Here is a 20,555-nt window from a genome sequence, read left to right on the forward strand (position 1 = left end):
CCCGGCCTGTCGGGGCGGCTGCCGCCCTGCAGCCGGCCTCAGCCGCCGCGCCCCGCCGCCTCAGGCGAGGCTGCGCGTAGGGCGGGAAGGCGCCGGTGGCTGCGTCGGACACCGTGGGGGATCTGCCTCTGCCTTTCGTCTGCAGGTACACGTGTGCTTCCGGATCAGACGTGTCTGGGGATACTGCTGGCGGGACACTGATGGTGGCTCAGTGAAGAGTCCGAAAAATCGGTAAATGAAACGTCTGGAAGGGTTTAAGGTTACTTCGGCAGTACCTGGCAAACGTCGTTCTAAAGAACTAAAATGGGAATTTAGACCAACTGTAGGCAAAAAAAGTTCCCGATAATCATCTCCCATATGTCTGTATTGCCATTCGAAGTTAACTTGTATTTATCTTAAAAATGACATGAAAGTTTATGACAATGCATAAAGCTGTGAGCACCTTCAAAATCAAGTAAGACTTACACAGATGTGTAACCCTCCTTTGAAGGATTTTAATTCAGACCAGTGCGTGTTGGGGTTAGTAATCATAAATAAAGGAGGCAATGTATGGATGGAAGTCCTGCAACTGGCAGTTGAAAAGTCTGTTGAAAGCAGAAAAAAATTCTCCTGAATTTCTGGGGAAAAAATTAAAAATTGAGAGGTTGACCCCTGTGAGTTCTGAAATCCTGAAGAATCTGGTGGCTGGACTTTGTTCAATAAATCAACACTGGCTTCAGCACAACATGCTTTGATAAATCTTGTTTTCTTCCCCTATGGGTCCAACTTAAAATTTAAGGTAATTTTATGTAGCATTTTTAATTCATTTTAGGCATTATTAATTGATTTAATCCAAATGTACTTGACAAGTGAAAATTAAAAAGTTCCGAATCTTGTAAATGAAAAATCCCTACAATTTGGAGAAGTCCCCTTCATATGAGCATCTAATAGTTTTCCTCTAAAGTGGGAGATCATATGCCTTGGAGTTCTTACATGAGTTTGCACAAGGCCTGAGATTCTTGAAAAGGTAAGTGCCACCCTTTGAGATCACCTGACAGGGTTTGGATGTCACTCTGTTACTTGCTTGCCTGTATAGACTGAAACTAAGGCGATCTGGATTTGCTAGCAGAAGGGTACAGGAGCTGTTCCAGTTACAAATTTTACAGTTAGAAAATTTGTTACAAATCCAGTTAAAAATTTTACATGCTGTTTTTCCAACACACTACAGAACTATAATAAATAAATTAGGGGCTACTTTATTAATTTGAGTGAGTTCCATATTCATCAGCATCCAATATGTGAGGTATACATATGATCAACAACAGAAAAAAAAAAAAAAACCCTTTAATAGACAGCTTCAAAACAGCTAGTCAATTCAGTAAGAAGTTGGTCACGGTAATAGTCCTGGTTGTGATTTTAAATGGAATTTTAGAACAATCTGAAATTGTTATCATTCTATCTAAATGTCGTTATTATCAATGGTGGTGAGAAAAGGTCCAGAAAGATAACCTGGAGCTGTATGTATACAACATAAGCAACATACATGTTGCAACTTATGTTGTTAATTTGTGTTCCAGCATGCATACATTTTTAACCTTTTTTTTTTTTTGCAAAGCATAAAAGAAATGCCATATAAAATAAAGTAATGTTAATTCCTTTCAGCAAAGCCAAACTCTTGAACTTCACCCTTCCTGAACTTTAGTCCCTTTGTGATTTTTCTAGGCAGGGAAGATTTTTTTTTTCCCCCCTCCTCATTCCCTCAGAATGCATTATATAAATGTGGATTTTATTAGTATGACTTCAATAATCAAGATGACCTTGGAACTTTTGTATTATTTTATTTCCTTTGGAAGGTCTAACTGGCTGGACTTGTCCATCTCAGCTGATGGGAAATGTTCTGCCTTGGGGCATATCCGCAGTAACTAACAGCGCAGAGACACATAGAGAACTGAGGCTAAACCAACCACCAGCTTGTTTTGAGTGAGCAGTATCCAGCCGTGGCTTGAATGCCGGGTCTTGTGAAAAAGTAAGCTAAGGACTTCTCAGATGGCGTTCTGCGGGTGCAGGGAGGTCTTAAAAGTTGCGCAGACAAGATTGCTCCCTTTGTTTCCTTATTTAACCTAGCTGGGTGCCGGACTTGCTGTTTCAATAGCCCTCGCTAAGTCAGCGCTAGCAGCCCCGCAAGCGCACACGCGGGAACGAAAGCCGGGAGCGCGGCCTTCGCCTGCCGGCAGCTGGGCCGGGACCGCCGCCGTTCCTCCGCCAGGCGGGAGAAGAAGGCGGGCTGCGGCTGCTGCCGGTGCGGCTTGGCGGGCCGGGGCTGCGACTCAGGACTCCTCCCGCGGGGAGGGGGGAGGGAAGGCAGGCTGGGCCGCGGCGGAGCAAGGCGGTTCCGGGGTGGCCCGGAGCTTCCTCCCGCTGGGCATGGCAGTGCTGTTTTCCCTCCAGAGCGTACGCGGTTCGCGCAGCCACCATTAGGCTCAAGGTGGCCGAGGGAGAGCCGGGCGGTGGCGGTAAACGAGCCTCAGGTTGCGTGCGGGTGGGCGGCAGCGGGGCCCTGGCCGCCCCCTAACCGCCCGCCGCCTTGAGGCCTGTGTGGCGGCATAGCCCCTTCCCCCGCCTTTGGGTCAAAATCTCCCGTAGGAACGGAGAAGGGGACCCGCAGGTGGGAGCAGGCTGGCTTTCCGCCGGTGACCCGGCAGCAGTGCGGCACGGAGCGGCCCCAGCGGGGCAAAGGCAGGAGAGGAGGTAGGCCGCCACTGGTACCCAGGGACGTTGTACTGTCCACGGCACGGCTCACGGAAACTGAGGTGGCTCTGGCAGACGGGTGAAAAACACCCTGTACTGCACAAGCATCTCTCTTAACACTTAGATACTTAAATATTTAATACTTTTTATACTTAGAGAATGGCAAGGTGTCCACACTTTCTGGCTTGTTGGGTAGTTTGTAATACAGCGTTGAAAATGCTTATTGGGTTTCAGCTGGTAGGAAATTATTTTAAAGAATTTCTTGTCCTTTTAGTGTGTATTTTGCATGATAAGCAGAATACCTTAGAAATAGTTCTTAAAGTAGATACAATTTTTCTATTTTTAATCTATGTACTTGTAAGTTTCAAAACATCCAACTTTCCCTATTGATTTCCTTTTTATAAGTTAATAGAGTTAATTACAACTTTTAATTGCATACAAATTTGTGGTAAATCACTTGCATCTGCTAAATACCTTCCAGAAAGAGAAATATTTAGAAAATTCCCTTAGGCAGTTTTAGATAGAGATCCTGGTTCCCAGTCATTAGGGCAGGGGATGCAATGTCCACTCCAGCATGAGAAGGGGAAAGGATGTGTTACCTGGGTTTACAAGGAAATTATTTGAGTGTGAAGTTTTTATATTCTCATCAGGTATCTACTTCATCCTGTCTTCTGGCACTTAGCTTGCCAGTACTGTGGGAAGTAAATGTGAATTGATACTGTAACTATTTTTTTCCTTTGGATGGACATATGAAAATAGAGGAACACTATGCAAGGCAAAAATACACTAATAAAAAACCTTCACTTGATGTTCTATGATACAGTACATGAAATCTTAAAATCAAGTTTAAATACATCAGTATTCTCTTAAAGGTATTTGTCTGATGCTGTCTTAGTTCTCTAAAACAGAATTAAGAAAAAAATCCTGTTCGTTTGCAGCTAGGACTCCGGACATGGTCATGCAAAAAGGTTTTCAAGCTGTACCTTACTATCACATCATTAGAGGGGGAATACTTTTTTCTCTCTTTAAACTAGGTAGCTTGTATAGTTCAATAACTGGTAACTGTGTTGTGGCTTCTGCTTAGAAGCTGTTGGTGGAACAGTCAATCACTTCTGCTTTTGATTATTGTCACTGTATCTGATTTGCTCCATCTACATGGCAAAAGGGAATGGAAAAAGTATTTTTAATTAACAGGAAAATCCATGGGGTAAAAAAAAAATTCAAATGGTCTGGTAAATGTGGCTAATTTAGTACTTGAGATTTTGTAGAAGATTACTTGTGATTTAACAATGACTTGACCAACCTTTGATCTGTATTTTAGCTTATTTAATACATATTATAAAAACCCATAAGAAGTTCCAGCTATTTCTGAAAGTGTATGGCTGCGTACTAAGACGGAAAAGCCAAAAATACTTTCTGTGGAGATTACATGGAATAAATAATATCACACAACTTTTCTCAGTGATAAAGTGGAATAAATTCTTTGTAAAGACAACTATCATATGGAACAAATAGAAGCAATAAAAGCAATATCTGAAAAGGGACAAATTGTTGTTATAAAAGGTACTTAATACATAATATCTGGAAAAATTGTACCCTTTATTTTTGTAGGCTTTCATTTTGCATAGGGAAACAAACATTTCATATTATAACAGATCATAAATTAAAACGACTTCATTTTAGCTTTCCGTGTATCTGTCCCAGTGCCAGCCACAGCAACGTAGTACAATATGTCACATGACTTTTTATTCTCTGAGGCTGATAGTGTGGACAACAAAAAGAAATCCAGCTGTATCAAATTTTGTGGAATGATTTTGGTACCTTACATTGCTCAAATAAGTTTTTTTCTTTCTCAGTAGACCTAGTGCGTGCTGCTGCCATCTCCTTGATAATGTTACATTGATGGAATCATGCCTACAGTTGAAGAGCATTCAAGTTTGCTGAATGTGTGGTATGTTGATAATTTTTGTTGTTACTGATTATATCTCCTAAAGGAAGACTTCTAGATTTTTCCATGATCTCTGAGTTAAGGGAATTTGATGAGTGTTTTTTGGTGTACCACAACATTTACTACCAGTGGTTTGTGTTCTGCAGCTTGGAACCAATTTTGTAGGTTGTAGAATACATAGTTGTTAGCACTGTGTACAAATTGGGGATATATTAAGAAAACAAATAAATACTTAGCAAATTTCAATAGATAAGTCTGTAGCTTTTATTATAATTCGGGGAATTAGGTTGCTTTTCTTTTGTGCAGTGGGTGATTTCAGCTGATGCATTGTGACTGATCAATATCCTATATTACAAAGGTGGTCAGCCTTCCTGAGTAGAAGCCATATAACAAAATCCTCATGTGTTTACAGGAGATAGACCACATACTAAAGGAAGCAGAGTGGAAAGGAAACTGAGAGAGGCTCATAGAGAGGGTACAATAGATATCGCTGTGGGATGGATGCACATACAGACCCAGAGGAATCCAGTGATGCCAGCTCAGGAGCTCTTGTCATCTCACTTCCTTTTACTACCAGTAGTTGTGTCGTGGTTTAACCCCAGCCAGCAACTAAGCACCACACAGCTGCTCACTCACTCACACCCCCCCAATGGCATCAGGGAAGAGAATCGGAAGAATAAAAGTGAGAAAACTCGTGGGATGAGATAAAGACAGTTTAATAGGTAAAGCAAAAGCCATGCACGCAAGCAAAGCAAAACAAGGAACTCATTCCCCACTTCCCATTGGCAGGCAGGTGTTCAGCCATCTCTAGGAAAGCAGGGCTCCATCACACTTAACGGTTACTTGGGAAGACAAACACCATCACTCTGAATGTCCCACCCTTTCCTCCTCCTTCCCCCAGCTTTATATGCTGAGCATGGCATCGTATGGTATGGAATATCCCTTTGGTCAGTTGGGGTCAGCTGTCCTGGCTGTGTCCCCTCCCAACTCCTTGTGCATCCTCAGCTTAGTCGCTGGTGGGGTGGTGAGAGAAGCAGAAAAGGCCTTGACTCTTGTGTAAGCACTGCTCAGCAGTAACAAAAACATCCTTGTATCATCAACACTCTTTTCAGCACAAATTCAAAGCACAGCCCCATACTAGCTACTATGAAGAAAATAATTAACTCTATCCCAGCCAAACCCAGCACAAGTTGTATTTGCTGCAGTTCCCAGACCCCAGTTTGGGATCATAGGTGGCCTAGTGAGAGCAAGCCTCACTTGACTTAGTCATGCAGTGCCTACGTTTAAAAAGCTCAGTTTTGCCTTCTCAGTAGTAGCATGATAGCACATGTGAGTTAAAGGCAGGTTTCTAAATTTGAAAACTTAGCAAGTGGACTAACTTTTCTTAGTGCTTGTGAGCGTGTCTGTGTTCATTTTTGGTAGCTTCTCTGAGAAGAATCCAAGCTGGGCTGTAGATGCTTCTCAAGCTTACCTTATGCAGAACATTAAGAGGTAGAGACATTGATTTTTAGCTAGGAGTTATGACTGTACTTAACTGCTTTAATTCTATCTCATTACAGGTACCTCAGAATTCAATTCTTAATACAGTGACCATACAGGATGAAGGAAAAATGATCTGTTTTTCAAATACTTGAGTTTGTTCTTTGTAACAACGTGGTTTACTGTGAAAAGTGAAAGAAAAATCTTTCTAAACACTTTAAAGATAGCTGGTAGGCATAGCAAAATGCTTTGTTTGAGGCAAGTTTGCTTGTTTACGCTGAGACACTACCAAGCACGGACTCTGAGTAGTGATCTGCTTTTGAGCCAGATAAATAGCTGCACCCATGAAGATGAAGTATTCAGCCTTGTTGGAAGGAACAAGGCCAAGCTTTCTGAAAAACATGTGGGAGTTGCATTGAACATGCTGTGGCAATTGCAAAAGAAGAGGCCGCTTCTCTTACGGACTGGTGACTATATAAGAAATCACTCCCAGTTTCTCACTCTTTGCATTTTAGCAGAAAACAAGGTGGAACACATGGAAGATGAGGCTATAGTTGACACTTTATATAGTATTCTGAGGTAAGCAGCATTATGTTGAGTTCCACATCTATACATTTTGTATTTGGTAATAAAAAGAGATGGAATTTTGACTGCAAAGCCATCCTAAGAGGAGATTGGGCTTCTTAAGAGTCCCAGCTTCCATACTCTGACTGTGTGACATAGACAACTTAATGTCCTGTGTCTCAGTTTTTGAGATGCAGGCAGAACTGATGTGTTTTGGACCTCCAGTAAATGGACTTATGATTATTAATGCGCAAATGTTTGTAATCTGTTTGAATGGAGGGAGTGATAGAAAAGTAAAATATGGTAAGTAATGAAAGGACATATGTCTTATTTCTTCATAACTTTTGAAGCAAACTTCAGACTATTATGTCTTTCTTCTGAAGGCTCAATGTTGAAGACCATGATTCTCTAGCAGAAGTGCTTGTTACAGAAGCATGGAAAAGATTAGAAAGGCAAGTACTGTACTGCTGTGCTTTGTGAAACGTATAAGTTGCAAGCATGATCATGTAAGGCTACACAGAGTTCTCAAACAGTATGAGAGGTTTTAAACATTATCTGAGTATTTTAAATGACAATTGTATTTTTGAAGGTTTTGGAAATTATTTTTATACATATGGAGGTTTTGATGGACTCTGGTAGACAAATGGTCAAGAGATTCAGATACTGCAATAACAGGGACCAACACTTAAGAGTTTGAAATATATCATCTGTTTATGTGCTTGAAGTAAATTGCAGGTTTTAATATTTACAGTTTTATCTTAGAGCTTGCTGTCCAACTCTTAAATGGTTGTTAGATGAATGTGCTCATCTCAATTCTAGTAAAAACCTTTTGTATTAGAACATCAACATTTTCTCTTTGTGCTTTTTTGTTGTTTTTTTTGTTGGGGTTTGATTTTTTTTTTTTTTTTTAATATTATAATTGTCATTCCTTAATCTCAGGTTAATGGCAGAAGCTAGTGTCAGTCTTGGCACCAGCATCACAGAATTGCCTGTCCCAGTTTAACACCTGGGGCATCTTGACAATTAAATAAATTCAGTGTAGCTTGAACAAAATGACATTCAGGTAATAAATCCCTCATATTCATTTTAGCTATTTCACATCCTTGCTTGAGAATGTAATCTTCATAGATTTCTTATGCTGATCTGGTTAAATGAAGAACTCCTGATTTTTGTAGAGCTCCATATGCACAATATGCTTTAATGTAAAATACCTAGGTGTTTTGGCTAAGTTAAAGGTGTATCACTAAGGTGACCAAATAGGAAATGCTTAGATATTTTGTTTCCTTGTTTTGTAATTTGAATATAACCTTGTCTTTTATATGATTGTTGAAGTAGATTTTTGTCTTTAGTTATTCACTAGAAATAAAAGGTAAATACTCTGTCTGTCTTTGATGTCTTGACAGGCTTAATCTGCCAGCTCTGTCTAAATTTGCACTGTGTTTATACAAGAAACACGGACATTGCAGTCCTGTAATTGGCAAAATAGCTCATATTGTGGACATGAAACTGGATTCTATACAGGATATAAAGTAAGTATCAGAATGAAGTTGAGTAGTAGAAGCAATATGTCACAATTACTGGGCTGCCTTTGCTGAATGCTTTCCCTTTTTTCTCAACTGGAGGTTGCTTTTCTTCAGTTTGGGGTTTGTGGGAAAGAGGCGATTTGTTTTAGTGCATTGATTTTCACTGACAGATTTGCTTAGTAAATGCTTTTTCCCAATGATGTTGCGAAGAATTTCTTTATAACCAATTTAAACATTTAATTAAAACTAATGTTCTACTTACAGTGGAAAACCAGCAGATACTGCTTTATCCTGATTCTAAATTTTACATGGAGTTTTTTTGAGAATTTAAAGGCCATTGACTCACCAGAAGATGTTTTTCTTCCTTGAGATTGATAGTTTCTCTACTATGACATGGATTTAGTTTACTATTGTGAATAGCGATAAGGAGTCTTAAAGCAATGCTATTTTTATTTATCTGCAGAGCTTTTTGGTTTTTTGTCAAGTTAAATTATTCAGTTCTCTTGCCAGCATGCCTAGTGCATTACCCTAGTATTAAAATTACTTAAAACCTGGCCCTAGTCAAAGAAGTTCAAGCTTCTTTTTCTTGCCTTTGTTCCCCCTGGGCCATTATAGCAAAGGCTGGTCTTCCTTTTTCCTGCTTTAAACAGCACCAGCAGTCCCAACATGTATTTTTGCAGATGTGAGGATCCTGCTTATGAAACTCATTGAATGGGACTGCATTTCTTTACAGAACTGACTCTCCCTGTGGTTGTAAGTTTTATTCCCTTAGGAAGGGATTCTTTCTTTAGGAGTGACAATGACTCTTCTCCTCATTCTGTCACTTGAGAGTTGTTTGGGTTTCTTTAGTTTCCATTGAACATTAAAGATCTTTTTGCAAATTTGAATCAGGCAAGTCAGGGTCTTGCCTTAGGCAACCGCTTTCATCGCATACAGTTTTGTAAGGGATGGTTGAAAAATCCCCATCGTTTTAGAAAGTCACTGAAAGCAGAATTTTTACTTTAGTAGGAGAAATGTTTTTTGCTCGTCTGTTTTTTCTGCATTAGATTTAAAAATTCCTTTTTATGCAGAAGTCAGCAACACCCTGGCTAATGTTCCTTTCTTTGGATAGTTTATTTAAGAAATCTAAAATTTATTACTTATCATGTTCAATATTTAAGTGTAAAATATGTTGAATTTTTTAGGATTTTGTCAGTTTTGATGATCAGCATATCTGATGTTATCTCAGAGAGTTTTCGAGATCGATTACTACAGAAGGCAGAACAGCTCTTGGAAGAAAAGGATGAAGTCCACTTCAACTATGCCAAAAGAATACTACAGTTTCTTCAAAATGTTAAACTGAGACATCATCCATTGGTAGATAAATGCAACAAGATTTTCCTTAAAAGCGCCTCCCGTCTTGATATACACAGTATTAGTCTTATTTTTGGACTGTACGAGCAGCTGGGGTTTGACAATGCTGAATTCCGCTTCGTTGCTAAACAGCTGCTGTCTGAAACTATGGACGATTATTATGATCCTGAAACCTTTGCAAAATTATTTTTTACTCTTGGGCCTATGGCAGGATCCAAGGTAAGAAACAGGTAAGTTTATTAAGAATTTTGTCTTATTTATGAGATATACATAGTCTTACACAGAAATTAAAAATGTACTGCTAGTGGAGGAATTTCTGAGCATTAGGTTTCCTAGCTGTAACTTTGTAGCAATGTGTTATTTCATTATGGAAACACTGTCATAGCAGTATGTCTTAAAACAGTTGCGTAGAAAGCTGGATCCAGTAATCAAGGGGATGTGAATGCTGCTAGAAAGCTGGATCCAGTAATCAAGGGGATGTGAATGCTGCTAGAAAGCTGGATCCAGTAATCAAGGGGATGTGAATGCTGTTAGGCAAGGGCATCTAGTAGCTCTGTCTCTTACACTACAGCTTTCTTTCACAGTGGATGGTAGTAAAAAACTTTCTTTCTCCTGAGAAATACATGCAGTGGTAAGTACTGCTTTTTCCTTTTGAAGACTGGCAGTAGCTGAAACAGCCCGAGTCTTGTCCTATCCCAGTTTGCTGTACATCCTATTCTATATGAAAGGTCATCACCAGGGAACACTTTAGCATTTATTTAGCAATTAGAGCATAGTATTGTGTGGCAGATTCTTCTCTGCCTGTTTTTCTTGTGCTACAAAATCCTGTTTGGGGGAGGTATTAGTCATGGGTCTCTCAAAGTTTGCAGTTTTAGGCAGAATTTGCTGTATTAATTACAATTAGTCATATTTTCAGACTTTTCTTTATGAACATTTGCCTCCATTCAGAGATCTGGATATACTGCAAGCCTGTGTTTTGCAATGGCTGACTTAGTTCCAAAAGATTTTTCTAGATTTTTTTAAAAAATTATTTTGCTAAAAATCAGTGTGAGGCAGAAAAAGTGATTGGCTTTATTTGCCCCAGAACCAGTTCAACTCATGTTTGATTCTGTTATCTGTAGCTTGTTGATTGATGGTGAATTGTTTAGTGTCTTAGAGTGCCTTCCCTACTTCTTGTTTACAATCAGAAGTGTTGGACTCAGTGTTTTCTAGTGTCAGAGCAATATGTACTGATCTAACGCACATCTCTGTGCCATACAGATCAACTGTTTAGAAGAAGGGTCCACAGAACAAAGGTCTCTAGTTTGGGGAAATTTGTTTTCTTGTATTTCCTGAAGTAGTCTGTTGGTTCTTTTCCTCCTAGACAAAGAAAATGGCTGCAATGTTTGCTGGAGATTTTCAGCTGTTTTTCTTTGGAAAATATATCTTTTCTTTTCCTCTTTAGGTTGCTAGAAACTGCAGCCTGCATGGCAGAAGAATTTAGCAGTCATCAAGTATTGGTAATACTGAAGACAATGCAGAAAATGAAATGCAGAAATTCTCATTTACTCAAAAAGTAATTTTTTTGGTACTATTAAGAAGTTGTATTCTGTAGGTAAACTACTTCCATTTAGTATGGAAAACTATGTAGTATGCAGTAAGTTGGGATTGGAAAGTGTGTCACTTGCACATGAATACATATACACTGTATCTAATTAGCTATTACAGATTTTAGAATGTCACAGCTTGACCCAGAAGTAATTGAGGTAATTTAGGAGTTTCATAGAAGGGCATTTCAACCCTACCAAGTTAAAGTAATAGAATTTTTGTCTTATTTACAAATATGTGATCCTACCTGAGTAAACTTAACCTCTAACAATGACTATAAACTGGTGACACAAATGAGAATATACTAAGTTGGAGAGAATGTGTCCTTTATAGGAGATCCTGTTACTGATACGAATTATTTCTTCAAAAGTTATTGTGCCCTACTTTGAACTATTAAGTCTTGTGTAAAATGACCGTTGTTTTTAGGGAGAGGTAATATCTTTTGTACAACAAAGGGAAAAGCAGTTGAGGTTTTGGGCACAGAAGATGTAGCATCAGCTATGTCACAGATGCAGCAGAGTTAAATGCAGGTTGTGAGTGATAACTGTGGATTGAATGCAGTTGTATGAACCAAATAGATCCTTGGAAGAAAAAGGACAAGTGGTACTGTGGAGCAGAGTGGCATTAAAGGGAAGACCAGGTGAATTCATGCTTTTTCTCCTTGAATCTCACTGTCTTTAGAAGGTCTTAAGGTATTGTCTTTTCCTACAAATTACCCCCTCTTGCACCTTTAGACCAACATAGCTGTAGTAACCACTATTATATGAGTACAGTGGTGCTGAAGCTGGTGATGCTGTTCTAGTTTATCCCATTCTTGGTCCACTCTAAATTGGACTGATTGTAAAATCTGCAACAGAAATTATTAGAGGGCTTTAATTTTGCAATTCACAAAGTGGAGAAAGGCTGCTCTTAGTGGAACACCATCAAAACTGGGGTGGAGTGCACATGTGTGCAACCCTCCACCTAGATACTGTGCTCCACGGGACACCCCTTCTTCATGTGGGATGCTGTGTTTTGCAGTATCTTCTGGTTTAGCATAACACCATGTCATCTTTTTCTCTTTGTATTCAGAATGGCTTCTGTTCTGCACAAACACTTGGATAGCTATCATGTATTACAGTTGGTAAAGTTAACGCAGTACTTGGTGGTGTTGCGTTGCCACAATCTGGAGCTGTTTGCCAAACTAAAAATGTTACTAATTGGGTAAGTGTGTATTCTTGGAAATGTAGCTATTTAAGTATTAAACAGTTGTCTACTTAATATTTTAAATAACAAGCTAAGATGTTAAATTATTGTGTTTCCATAAAATATGAAGAAGTAACGAACTGTTAAAAGTATTTGATTCTATTAAACATGTAAATCAGAGGAAGTGGATATTGTCTTGACTGTAGACCCAATGGTATCTGCTAATAGATATCTTTTAAAAATAGGGGGTTTTGCCTCTCATCCCTTGGCCACTGCAATATAATGACATTGAACAGAAAATTTGGATCAGTACTTTATAGGAAGGGTAGGTATTAATCTCATCTTTGATGTTTGGAGGAACAAGTAATGAAAAATATACATTAAGAATGCTATGGTTGGGACAAGTGAAAGTGTGAAGGAGAAGACTCTTCTTTTGATTGAAGAACTGTCTATTTAGTTCTCAGGTTTGTACAGTTGCAACATAGAAAGGGAAACCGTTTCTGGAATCACGGAAGAAGAGCTCTGCCACTGTTCCTTCCATTGCTCAGCCTGCAATGCAGTGCCCTGGCTGTACATGTTTTTTGTGGATGATGCTTTCATATTCCTTGGGCACCTCAGAACCTGGTGCTTCCCAGGACAGAAATCACAGAAATTATCCAGGCCCAGAAACCCCCAGACTCCATTAACAAAGGTGGAACTTCTGCCCTTACTTAAGGACTTCTGTGTTTATCAGTAACACTTCAAGCCTCACCAGCTGACTGAGATGCTCCCTGTCTTCTTCCCTTTTTGAATTTTGAATAAATTAGAAGGAAGAAGTTAATCTCAAAGGAAAAAGATGGTAGTCACTAACTGTGTGAATTTCTACCATGTCATTAATATTACACTTATTTTACATTTGATGTGCAGCTTTTGACTTTTAAAATAGAATTTTCATGCATGTAATTTATTTGGGGTTTTTTTGTTTGTTTTTTTTTTTTTTAACATTTGCACTTGGTAAGTACTGATGGTCTGGTTTTATTTCTCTCTGTCTTCCAGATTTTTAAAATCTAGTGTCATACCTGCTGATACTGCTGCAGTAATTCGTGTTCTGGCCATGCTTCCCTCCTTCCAAGTGGAGGAGACCATTATAAACAAAGCAGCAGCAGTTCTGCCTCAATGCAGACTCCATCACTTGAATTGCATTGCTACAGCTCTTGTCAAATGGAATCATTATGACCGGCTGCACTGGCAAACCAGTTCTGAGCTATGTGTAAAGCTTCTGCAAAAACTAAATGACTGTGGATTTCAGAGGCTTCAGAAAGCCAACAACTTAAATCTTCTGTTGGAAGAGCTTACACATGTGAATGGAGAGTGGTTTGAAGAAGTCCTCAGTGAGGAAACTATGGCCACGTGTCAACACTTGATAGACCAAATAACATTGGCAAATGTATTACAGTTGTCTCTTTTTCTCATAAAAACAAGCTACTGTTGTCCTTTATTACTTGACAGAATAGCTTCTGTGACTGTTGAAAATATAGACAAGGTATTACAGTTTTTCTTTCTATCTACTGTGTAACTTATTCAGTAAGAAAGGACAGGTTAGTAGTTAATGTGTTTCAGAGCACAATCCACACAGTGTTTTCTAAGAGTTTTCTTCATCGTACCTCATTTGGAGTTCATCTTTTTCTATGCTCACTCAAAGGTGTTTGGCTTCCATGTATATTATTTTGCACTTACTTCTCTTTAATTTTCCTGTCTTATTTTATTGTTCGTTCAGTTGGTGTTAAGTCAACCATAATCCTTTGCATTCAGCTTTACATTTGATCATCTTAAATATTTTTTTTAACCTCTTCAGAAATAGTCACATCACACAATGTATATTTTTACATTACTCATTCTTGTGTGGATTTTGCCCAATAGCCTTTTTAGTCAAAATTACTGTGTTTTCCTGCTAATTTTTTTCTCCTTTTCAGCCTGGTGTTTATATAGATCTTTGATTTTTATTGCATGATAGTTTAGTTTCTTTAAGAGCATTTAATGGGAAACCTTTTTAAAAGCTTCTTAAAGTCTAAGTATACAGATCTACATGAAATAGATTTTAAGTTTTAGCCATAGCTGCAATTTTAATGATTTCTGCATATTTCTTTTTTTTTAGTATTTTTCTCCAGGAAAAGTTGACCAAAAAATTTAGAAAATGGCTCATCAAGCCTTAGATCTCCCAATTCTGAATGAATTATAAACCCCTTTTTTATTGTAAAGCAGTATTATGATATTTTACAGTGACTTAATTTAGAATGTCTTTTTTTTCCAGATTCACCCCTTTGAAATCTATTTTATTCTCTTCCTTTTCTCTGCTCTGAATTATGACCCTCCTGCCAATGAAGAGTTCTTTGAGACTTGTATCCAACACCTTATTTCTAACTTGAGTAAGTGCATTAGACAAAGATGTTCCGACACCAAATAACTGAGTAGCATTTTTTTAAGCAAAGAAAAAAGTGTGTCAGTATGTTACTACTAATACTCTGCCTACTGGGGTTAGACCACGACAAAGACTCAATGTATGCTTCTGTTAGGTTTCCTAGCTTCGTTTCACCCTTTAAAATTACTGTTAATAAGGGACTAGCAAGGTATCTTGAGTGTAGTAAAAAACAAGTGAAAATTCTGATTAATTTGGTGTGTTGTTAATGGCTAGAATTGTGGTGTTCCACAAGGAATCATCATTTGGGGACAGGATACATTTTGTGATTCATCACAAAGAAATGGCTAAGTTGTAGAGGAAATGCATAAAGACTTTCTGTTATTTTTTTTTTAATTGATAATACAGCCTCACAGAACTGTGACAATTTGCTGCCTGCTGAAATATTGTGGAGTTACCTTTTTTTAAGACTAACTAGTTTCCTCCTGCAAAGACCTGTCACCTTATGTCTTGGTGCAATTAGCAGAGGTAGTCCTTGATCTGCCTGTGTGTTCATTCAGTACTTTAAGAGAGAAACTTGGACGATTTGGGAGGCCAGGAGAGCATTGCAAATCTTTTCAACTTTATGTCATGTGTTAAAATGGATTTCTGTTTGGTTTTTACAGGTTGTTTTGAAACACACCACTTGGTGCTGCTTGGTCATGTTTTGGCAGTGGCTGGGTATTTTCCTCCAGTTCTGATAATGAGGATATTTAACATTTCTTTCCTAAGCAAATTGGATGCTCAACTTGAAGGTAAGTATCTAGCTCTCTGAGTTTGATTATGTAGCATTTGGCATAAAATGGAATTGTGGACCTATATATGATATGAGAAGTAGAATTACTCTTTAAACGATTCTGTTTTCTGGAAAGACCCCTCTATATAATCTAGTCATTATTTGAGTGCTAAAAGGGAAGGAATGAACAAAAATTTGTGTTTTATTTTAAAACTAAAAACTTGTATTGCAGATGAGAGAAGCTTGGTTAAAACAAATTTTATAGTCAACGTACTGCACTCAGTATTTAATAATTTTTCAATTTTATTGGGAAAAAAATCACCTGAGTGTGGTAGTTATTACTAGAAATAGTCACAAAGGTCAAGCAATAATGTGGGATTCTTGTCTGCAAAAAATGAGTCCCACCAGTCTCTTCTCTCTAAATCAGAGACTGTTTTTTTGACTGTTGCCTTCCTCTCTACCTGTATGTTGTTCACTATCAACGTACTGTTGCCATTTTGCCTTCAACCACTTTATTAAAAGATAAATGATACAAGGGAGTTTAAATCACTGCTTTCTTCTGTCTGTTGTTCTTAATATTGAGCAAAACTGTTACATTTCATTTTTTCCTCAGGGATTTTGAGAACCTTTTCTAAGATTCTGCAGCATGAATATTATAAATGCCATAGTATACAGATATTTGCATCTCTAGTAAAAAATTCAGAGGTAGCCGTTTAGTTCAACATGTTAGATTTTTCATATTTGAGTTCACACCTTTTTATTTTGTTTAACTCAGTCCTGCCTGATACTCTAAAGCAGAGGGTCCGCTCGCGCCTCATGAAATTGAACAGAGCAGTCTGTCTGGAATGCCCGGAGTTTCACATCCCTTGGTTTCATGAGCGCTACTGCCAACATGTCTTTTGCAACAGTAAGTAATTTAGGAGAGGAAAAGCTGCCCTTGTTACTAGTTACAGTCTATTTGCAACAGTCTGCTAGATGCTTCTTCTAAAACTGTCACATTGACACTAGCACACAGTAGAAGCTCAGAAAGGTGCACCCCACTATCTGCTGAGGATGTGTTCTTAAAAAATGTGACAGATAGTAAAGCAGTTTACCCCGTGGGAATAGAGAAGGGATATTTCTACAAAAGAAATAAAATTTAAATACACAGAAACAGTCTATATGGCATGGAGGACAGAGAAGCAGGAAGAGGAGCATTAGGATTGTTTACTGGAGGAGATGGGTCACTTTGATCCGTGCTTCACTTGCAAGTCTGAACATTTGACTTAAATTTTTCAAGGTCAGCATTTTTGCTGCCTCCTTTCGAACTCACTGTTGCCGTCTTCCTTAGAAGGATCAAAATCCATCAAGGATAAGAGATGGAGGAGTAGGCTAGTGGCCAAGTGTAGCAGCTGAGATCTTTCAGAATATTGATCAGTTCAGAAAATCCAGCTGATGCAAACTCAGTATCTCCTCCACTAATTCTCATGGGGGAGATCTGCTTTGCTAGCCATTGAACTCAGCTGCTTTATCTCTGAGACTGAAGATGTTTAATGGAGCAAGGTATTACACAATCTGCAACAGACAGAGAAGTGACAGATAGTGGAGTGTGCCTGTAGTAGATGCAAAGTAAGTAAATAGTTAACTCTCTTAAGAATGATTAAAAGCAAATAAAATCCAGCAGGTGGAACCTGACACTAAAGTGTTCATAGTATGTGAATGGGAAAAATCCTGGGATGGAAAGTCTGGATTTGAAATTCATACTTAATGGGCACCTGCCATTTTCTACCCAAAAGATGATCATGTGGTCTCTGAGTGATGGAATAACACCAGGGATCCGTGGAAAAGCTTTAATTCTGTAGGCTGGCTGTCAAAAATGCAGTGTGACACAGTGCTCTTTTTGAAGCTTCGGCTGTGAAATTTTTGATGTATGAATTCTTTATTTTGTCTTTGTAGGCAGTAGCCGAATAAATCCACTGCGACAGCATGTTCACAGAATGCTGACAGAGATCTTAGGAGGGAGCCATTATGCAAGAATATCTGTTCTCACACCATACTACTATGAAATAGGTGAGAAGTTAATCCTCTAAGGATTGTTATGGAGACCTCTGATATCACTGTCACCAAGATTAGGAAGCCCCCGGGCATGTGGCCACAAGAGACCGCAAAGAAGAAATTGTTGTATAAAATACAGTTTCTAAAATGTTCTGCATAATATAAATGATGTTCAGTATCTCTAATTATGATTATCACTTAGTTTTTTCTAGAAGTAAACACTGTACAGATCAAATTTTTTCACTTTTTTGTCAGTAAACAGGTTTGTTGTATTTTCTCACAGATTTTGAGTGCATTCTGGATGAAAATAAAAAGCCTCTTTCCTATATGGCTCAGAATATACCTTCAAATGGTATGGAGGGAATACACTTGAGACATGACGTGAAGGATGAAGGGAGAAAGGCTCTGCCACCAGGAGCTCAGAGGTTAGTACATCGAATTCTTGCATATTAGTTCTTCCAAGCTTTCAAGTTTAGATTGAGTTTAGACCAGGTTTTTGATGCTTATGTCCTAAATGGTTATTGCAACTCCTAGGCTATTTATTTTTCTGTTCCTTTTTCCAAAGCTTTATGAAGTTTAGCCTTCCTACATGTGGTGGGTTGACCCTTGCTGGCAACTAAGCTCCCACTCAGTCGCTAGCTCGCTCCCATGCAGTGTGATGGAGGAGAGAATCTGGAGGGCAAAAGTAAAGAAAAAACCTCCTGGGTTGCAATTAAGACAGTTTAAGAAGTGAAGAGAAGAAAGAAGGAAAAAAAAAAAAAAGAAACAAAAAGGAAAAAGAAAACAATTGATGCAAATGCAATCACTTCCCACCGGCAGACCTGATGCTGGAGCAATGACTACTTTGGAAAAACTCCCTGTTTTATTGCTGAGCATGATGCTATATGGTGTGGAATATCACTTTGGCCAGTTGAGGTTCCAGCTGTGTCCCCTCTCAACTTCTTGCGAACGCCAGCCTATACGCTGTGGGTGTAGAGTGAGAAACAGAGAAGGCCTTGATGCTGTGCAAGCACTCTTCAGCAAATAGCCAAAATATTGGTGTGTTATCAACACTGTTTTGGTCACTGATCTAAAATGTACCACCAGACGGGCTACTGTGGAGACAAGTAACTGCATCCCAGCCAGACCCAGTACACTAGGACAGAGAGGACATTCTTGAAATGCGTTTGATGAGATTGGAATGTTGTTTTCCTCTGACCTCTTCAAATGTAAGCCTTGAAAATGTTGGCTAGCTCGTTTTGCCATTAGAACCAAAATTGATGCCAGGAGGAAATGCTGTAAAGATCAAGTATCTATAGATGAAATATGAGGAAGAAGTTTTGATTAGTTTCAGGGAGTTGTTTAATTTTCTTTTTCTATGAATTGTCAGGTTTATCTAGTGATAGTCTTGGTACAGCTGTCAATACTGAACTAGAAATACCACTTCCTGCTATTCAGGCAGAACCTGAAAGTAAATACACATTCTTGTTGTTTGCAGAATTGCTTTGGAATTTCTTGATTCAAAAGCTTTTAGCAAAAATCTACGACACCTGAAAGGAGAATTTGCAGTGAAAAAACGACACCTGGAAATGCTGGGGTACCGGGTAGTTCAGGTGAGCAGTCAGCAACATTTTGTGTCCTTTCTGAGTTGCATCGATAGTGCAGATACATTTTCCCTGCAGCAGGTTTAAAGATAGTTTAATAATTTAAAGCACCTACTGGCTGAGAGCAGTTTTTGTATTTAGGGGGGAAATTCCAAGCTGTTCTCAAGATGGTGTAAGGACTTCATAGAACTTGCACCTTCTCTGAAAGTGGCTGCAGCAAAACTCAAGTGCATGCAAACCTTACTGCATGCAAACTAGCAATCTCAACGTAGCCTAAGTGAAGGAGAAAAAGTGAAATGAGAGTTTCAGTTCAATGCGCCACAGATTCCTATGCTAGAAAAAGACTGAGTGTACCCTCCTTGAGTGATAGACAGTTACGGCAGCTGCAGGATGGGATGTGGATGCTGTCTGCTGCAGTGGTAGTGCTGTGACAGGGAAGGCAGTGGCCAGAGATAATTCACAGCCACCAGCATAGAAACATTTGGGTAATGGAAACTCATGAATGCAGATTCTCCTGTATGTATCATTACTCACCCACCCTAATTTTAGTTGGCATCCCTCTTTAAGCTTGGTTGGTTTTTTTTTTTTTTAACAGGATAAACATCCTGTCTTATGTTGCCCTGACAGTAAATGTTATGCTACTGCTACACAATTCCAGTTTGATACATTAACATTACAAACTATAGTGACCTGGGATTTTTCTATTTGGGTTTCAAAAGGTGGGAGATGGTGTAATGGAGTTGTCATAGCCTGTATTGCGTGGGCATCTGCTTTACATCTCTGCAACTATGCGGCTTTTTGGAAGCAAACTGTCAGTACTTATATGAAGAAGAATCTCACATTGAGAAATTAATCTTTTTAGTACTAGAATAAGCCTAGCTTTTAGAAGGACACAGGTGATAAAGTATCTTCAAGTGGAGAAAAACAGGTATCAGAGAGCCTTTTCTTTGCTGTAAGATGGTAAGTGGCTTATACCAGAAAATGTTAACACTCAGTTTGTATGATTCTGTTCTACAGATTCCTCACTTTGAATGGAATTCCATGGTTTTGTCAACAAAAGGTGAACAGCTAGAATATCTGAGAAAGCATCTATATGGAATACAGTGATGCCAGACATGTAGTCAAAAGTATTTTTTTATACAAACACTTAATATACCATTAAACTGGTATACTGGAATACTTACTTTCAAAAATCTCTTTATCCGTGAGTCAGCTGGGCCAAGGCTTGCCATGGGGCATCAGGGAGCAAGAGATTTAATCCTCAATTTGTTAGGGATTGCAAAAGGCAGGTCACAATGGACCATGAAGATGTGATAAGAATGCTTAAAATCCCCCATTATCCAGAAGCTATTCTTAAAGTACATGTCTGTGACAGTTTTGCTGTAAAATTACATTTTTATTT

At 38.7% G+C, this 20,555-nt stretch overlaps 1 protein-coding gene across 4 annotated transcripts; it reads left to right on the top strand.

Moving 5' to 3' along the window:
• Positions 1–8: 8 nt before the first annotated feature.
• Positions 9–20,346, top strand: FASTKD1 (FAST kinase domains 1). 4 transcript variants are annotated; one of them, XM_075756702.1, is made up of 18 exons: positions 9–145; positions 1,833–2,005; positions 2,623–2,715; positions 4,584–4,678; positions 6,235–6,733; positions 7,102–7,170; positions 8,122–8,247; positions 9,426–9,824; positions 11,039–11,149; positions 12,253–12,384; positions 13,402–13,888; positions 14,657–14,771; positions 15,427–15,555; positions 16,312–16,443; positions 17,472–17,585; positions 17,854–17,995; positions 19,048–19,162; positions 20,171–20,346. In XM_075756702.1, exons 5-18 carry the CDS (start codon positions 6,399–6,401, stop codon positions 20,258–20,260), a joined length of 2,496 nt encoding a protein of 831 aa, XP_075612817.1. In that variant the 5' UTR covers positions 9–145; positions 1,833–2,005; positions 2,623–2,715; positions 4,584–4,678; positions 6,235–6,398; the 3' UTR covers positions 20,261–20,346. The 4 variants fall into 4 exon arrangements, with proteins under 4 accessions (XP_075612817.1, XP_075612816.1, XP_075612818.1 ...); XM_075756703.1 differs by lacking the exon at positions 2,623–2,715 and adding an exon at positions 903–1,006 and having other exon boundaries at positions 11–145; XM_075756701.1 differs by lacking the exon at positions 2,623–2,715.
• The last annotated feature ends 209 nt before the right edge of the window (positions 20,347–20,555 follow it).

Source organism: Balearica regulorum, chromosome 6 (assembly GCF_011004875.1).
Source record: "Balearica regulorum gibbericeps isolate bBalReg1 chromosome 6, bBalReg1.pri, whole genome shotgun sequence".
Taxonomy (NCBI): domain Eukaryota; kingdom Metazoa; phylum Chordata; class Aves; order Gruiformes; family Gruidae; genus Balearica; species Balearica regulorum.

Coding starts and splice junctions, on each gene's coding strand:
- FASTKD1 (XM_075756702.1), top strand. CDS start 6,399: ATGCTTTGTTTGAGGCAAGTTTGCTTGTTTACGCTGAGACACTACCAA. Junction 7,171..8,121: donor GCATGGAAAAGATTAGAAAG/GCAAGTACTGTA, acceptor ATGTCTTGACAG/GCTTAATCTGCCAGCTCTGT. Junction 15,556..16,311: donor ATTGGATGCTCAACTTGAAG/GTAAGTATCTAG, acceptor TGTTTAACTCAG/TCCTGCCTGATACTCTAAAG.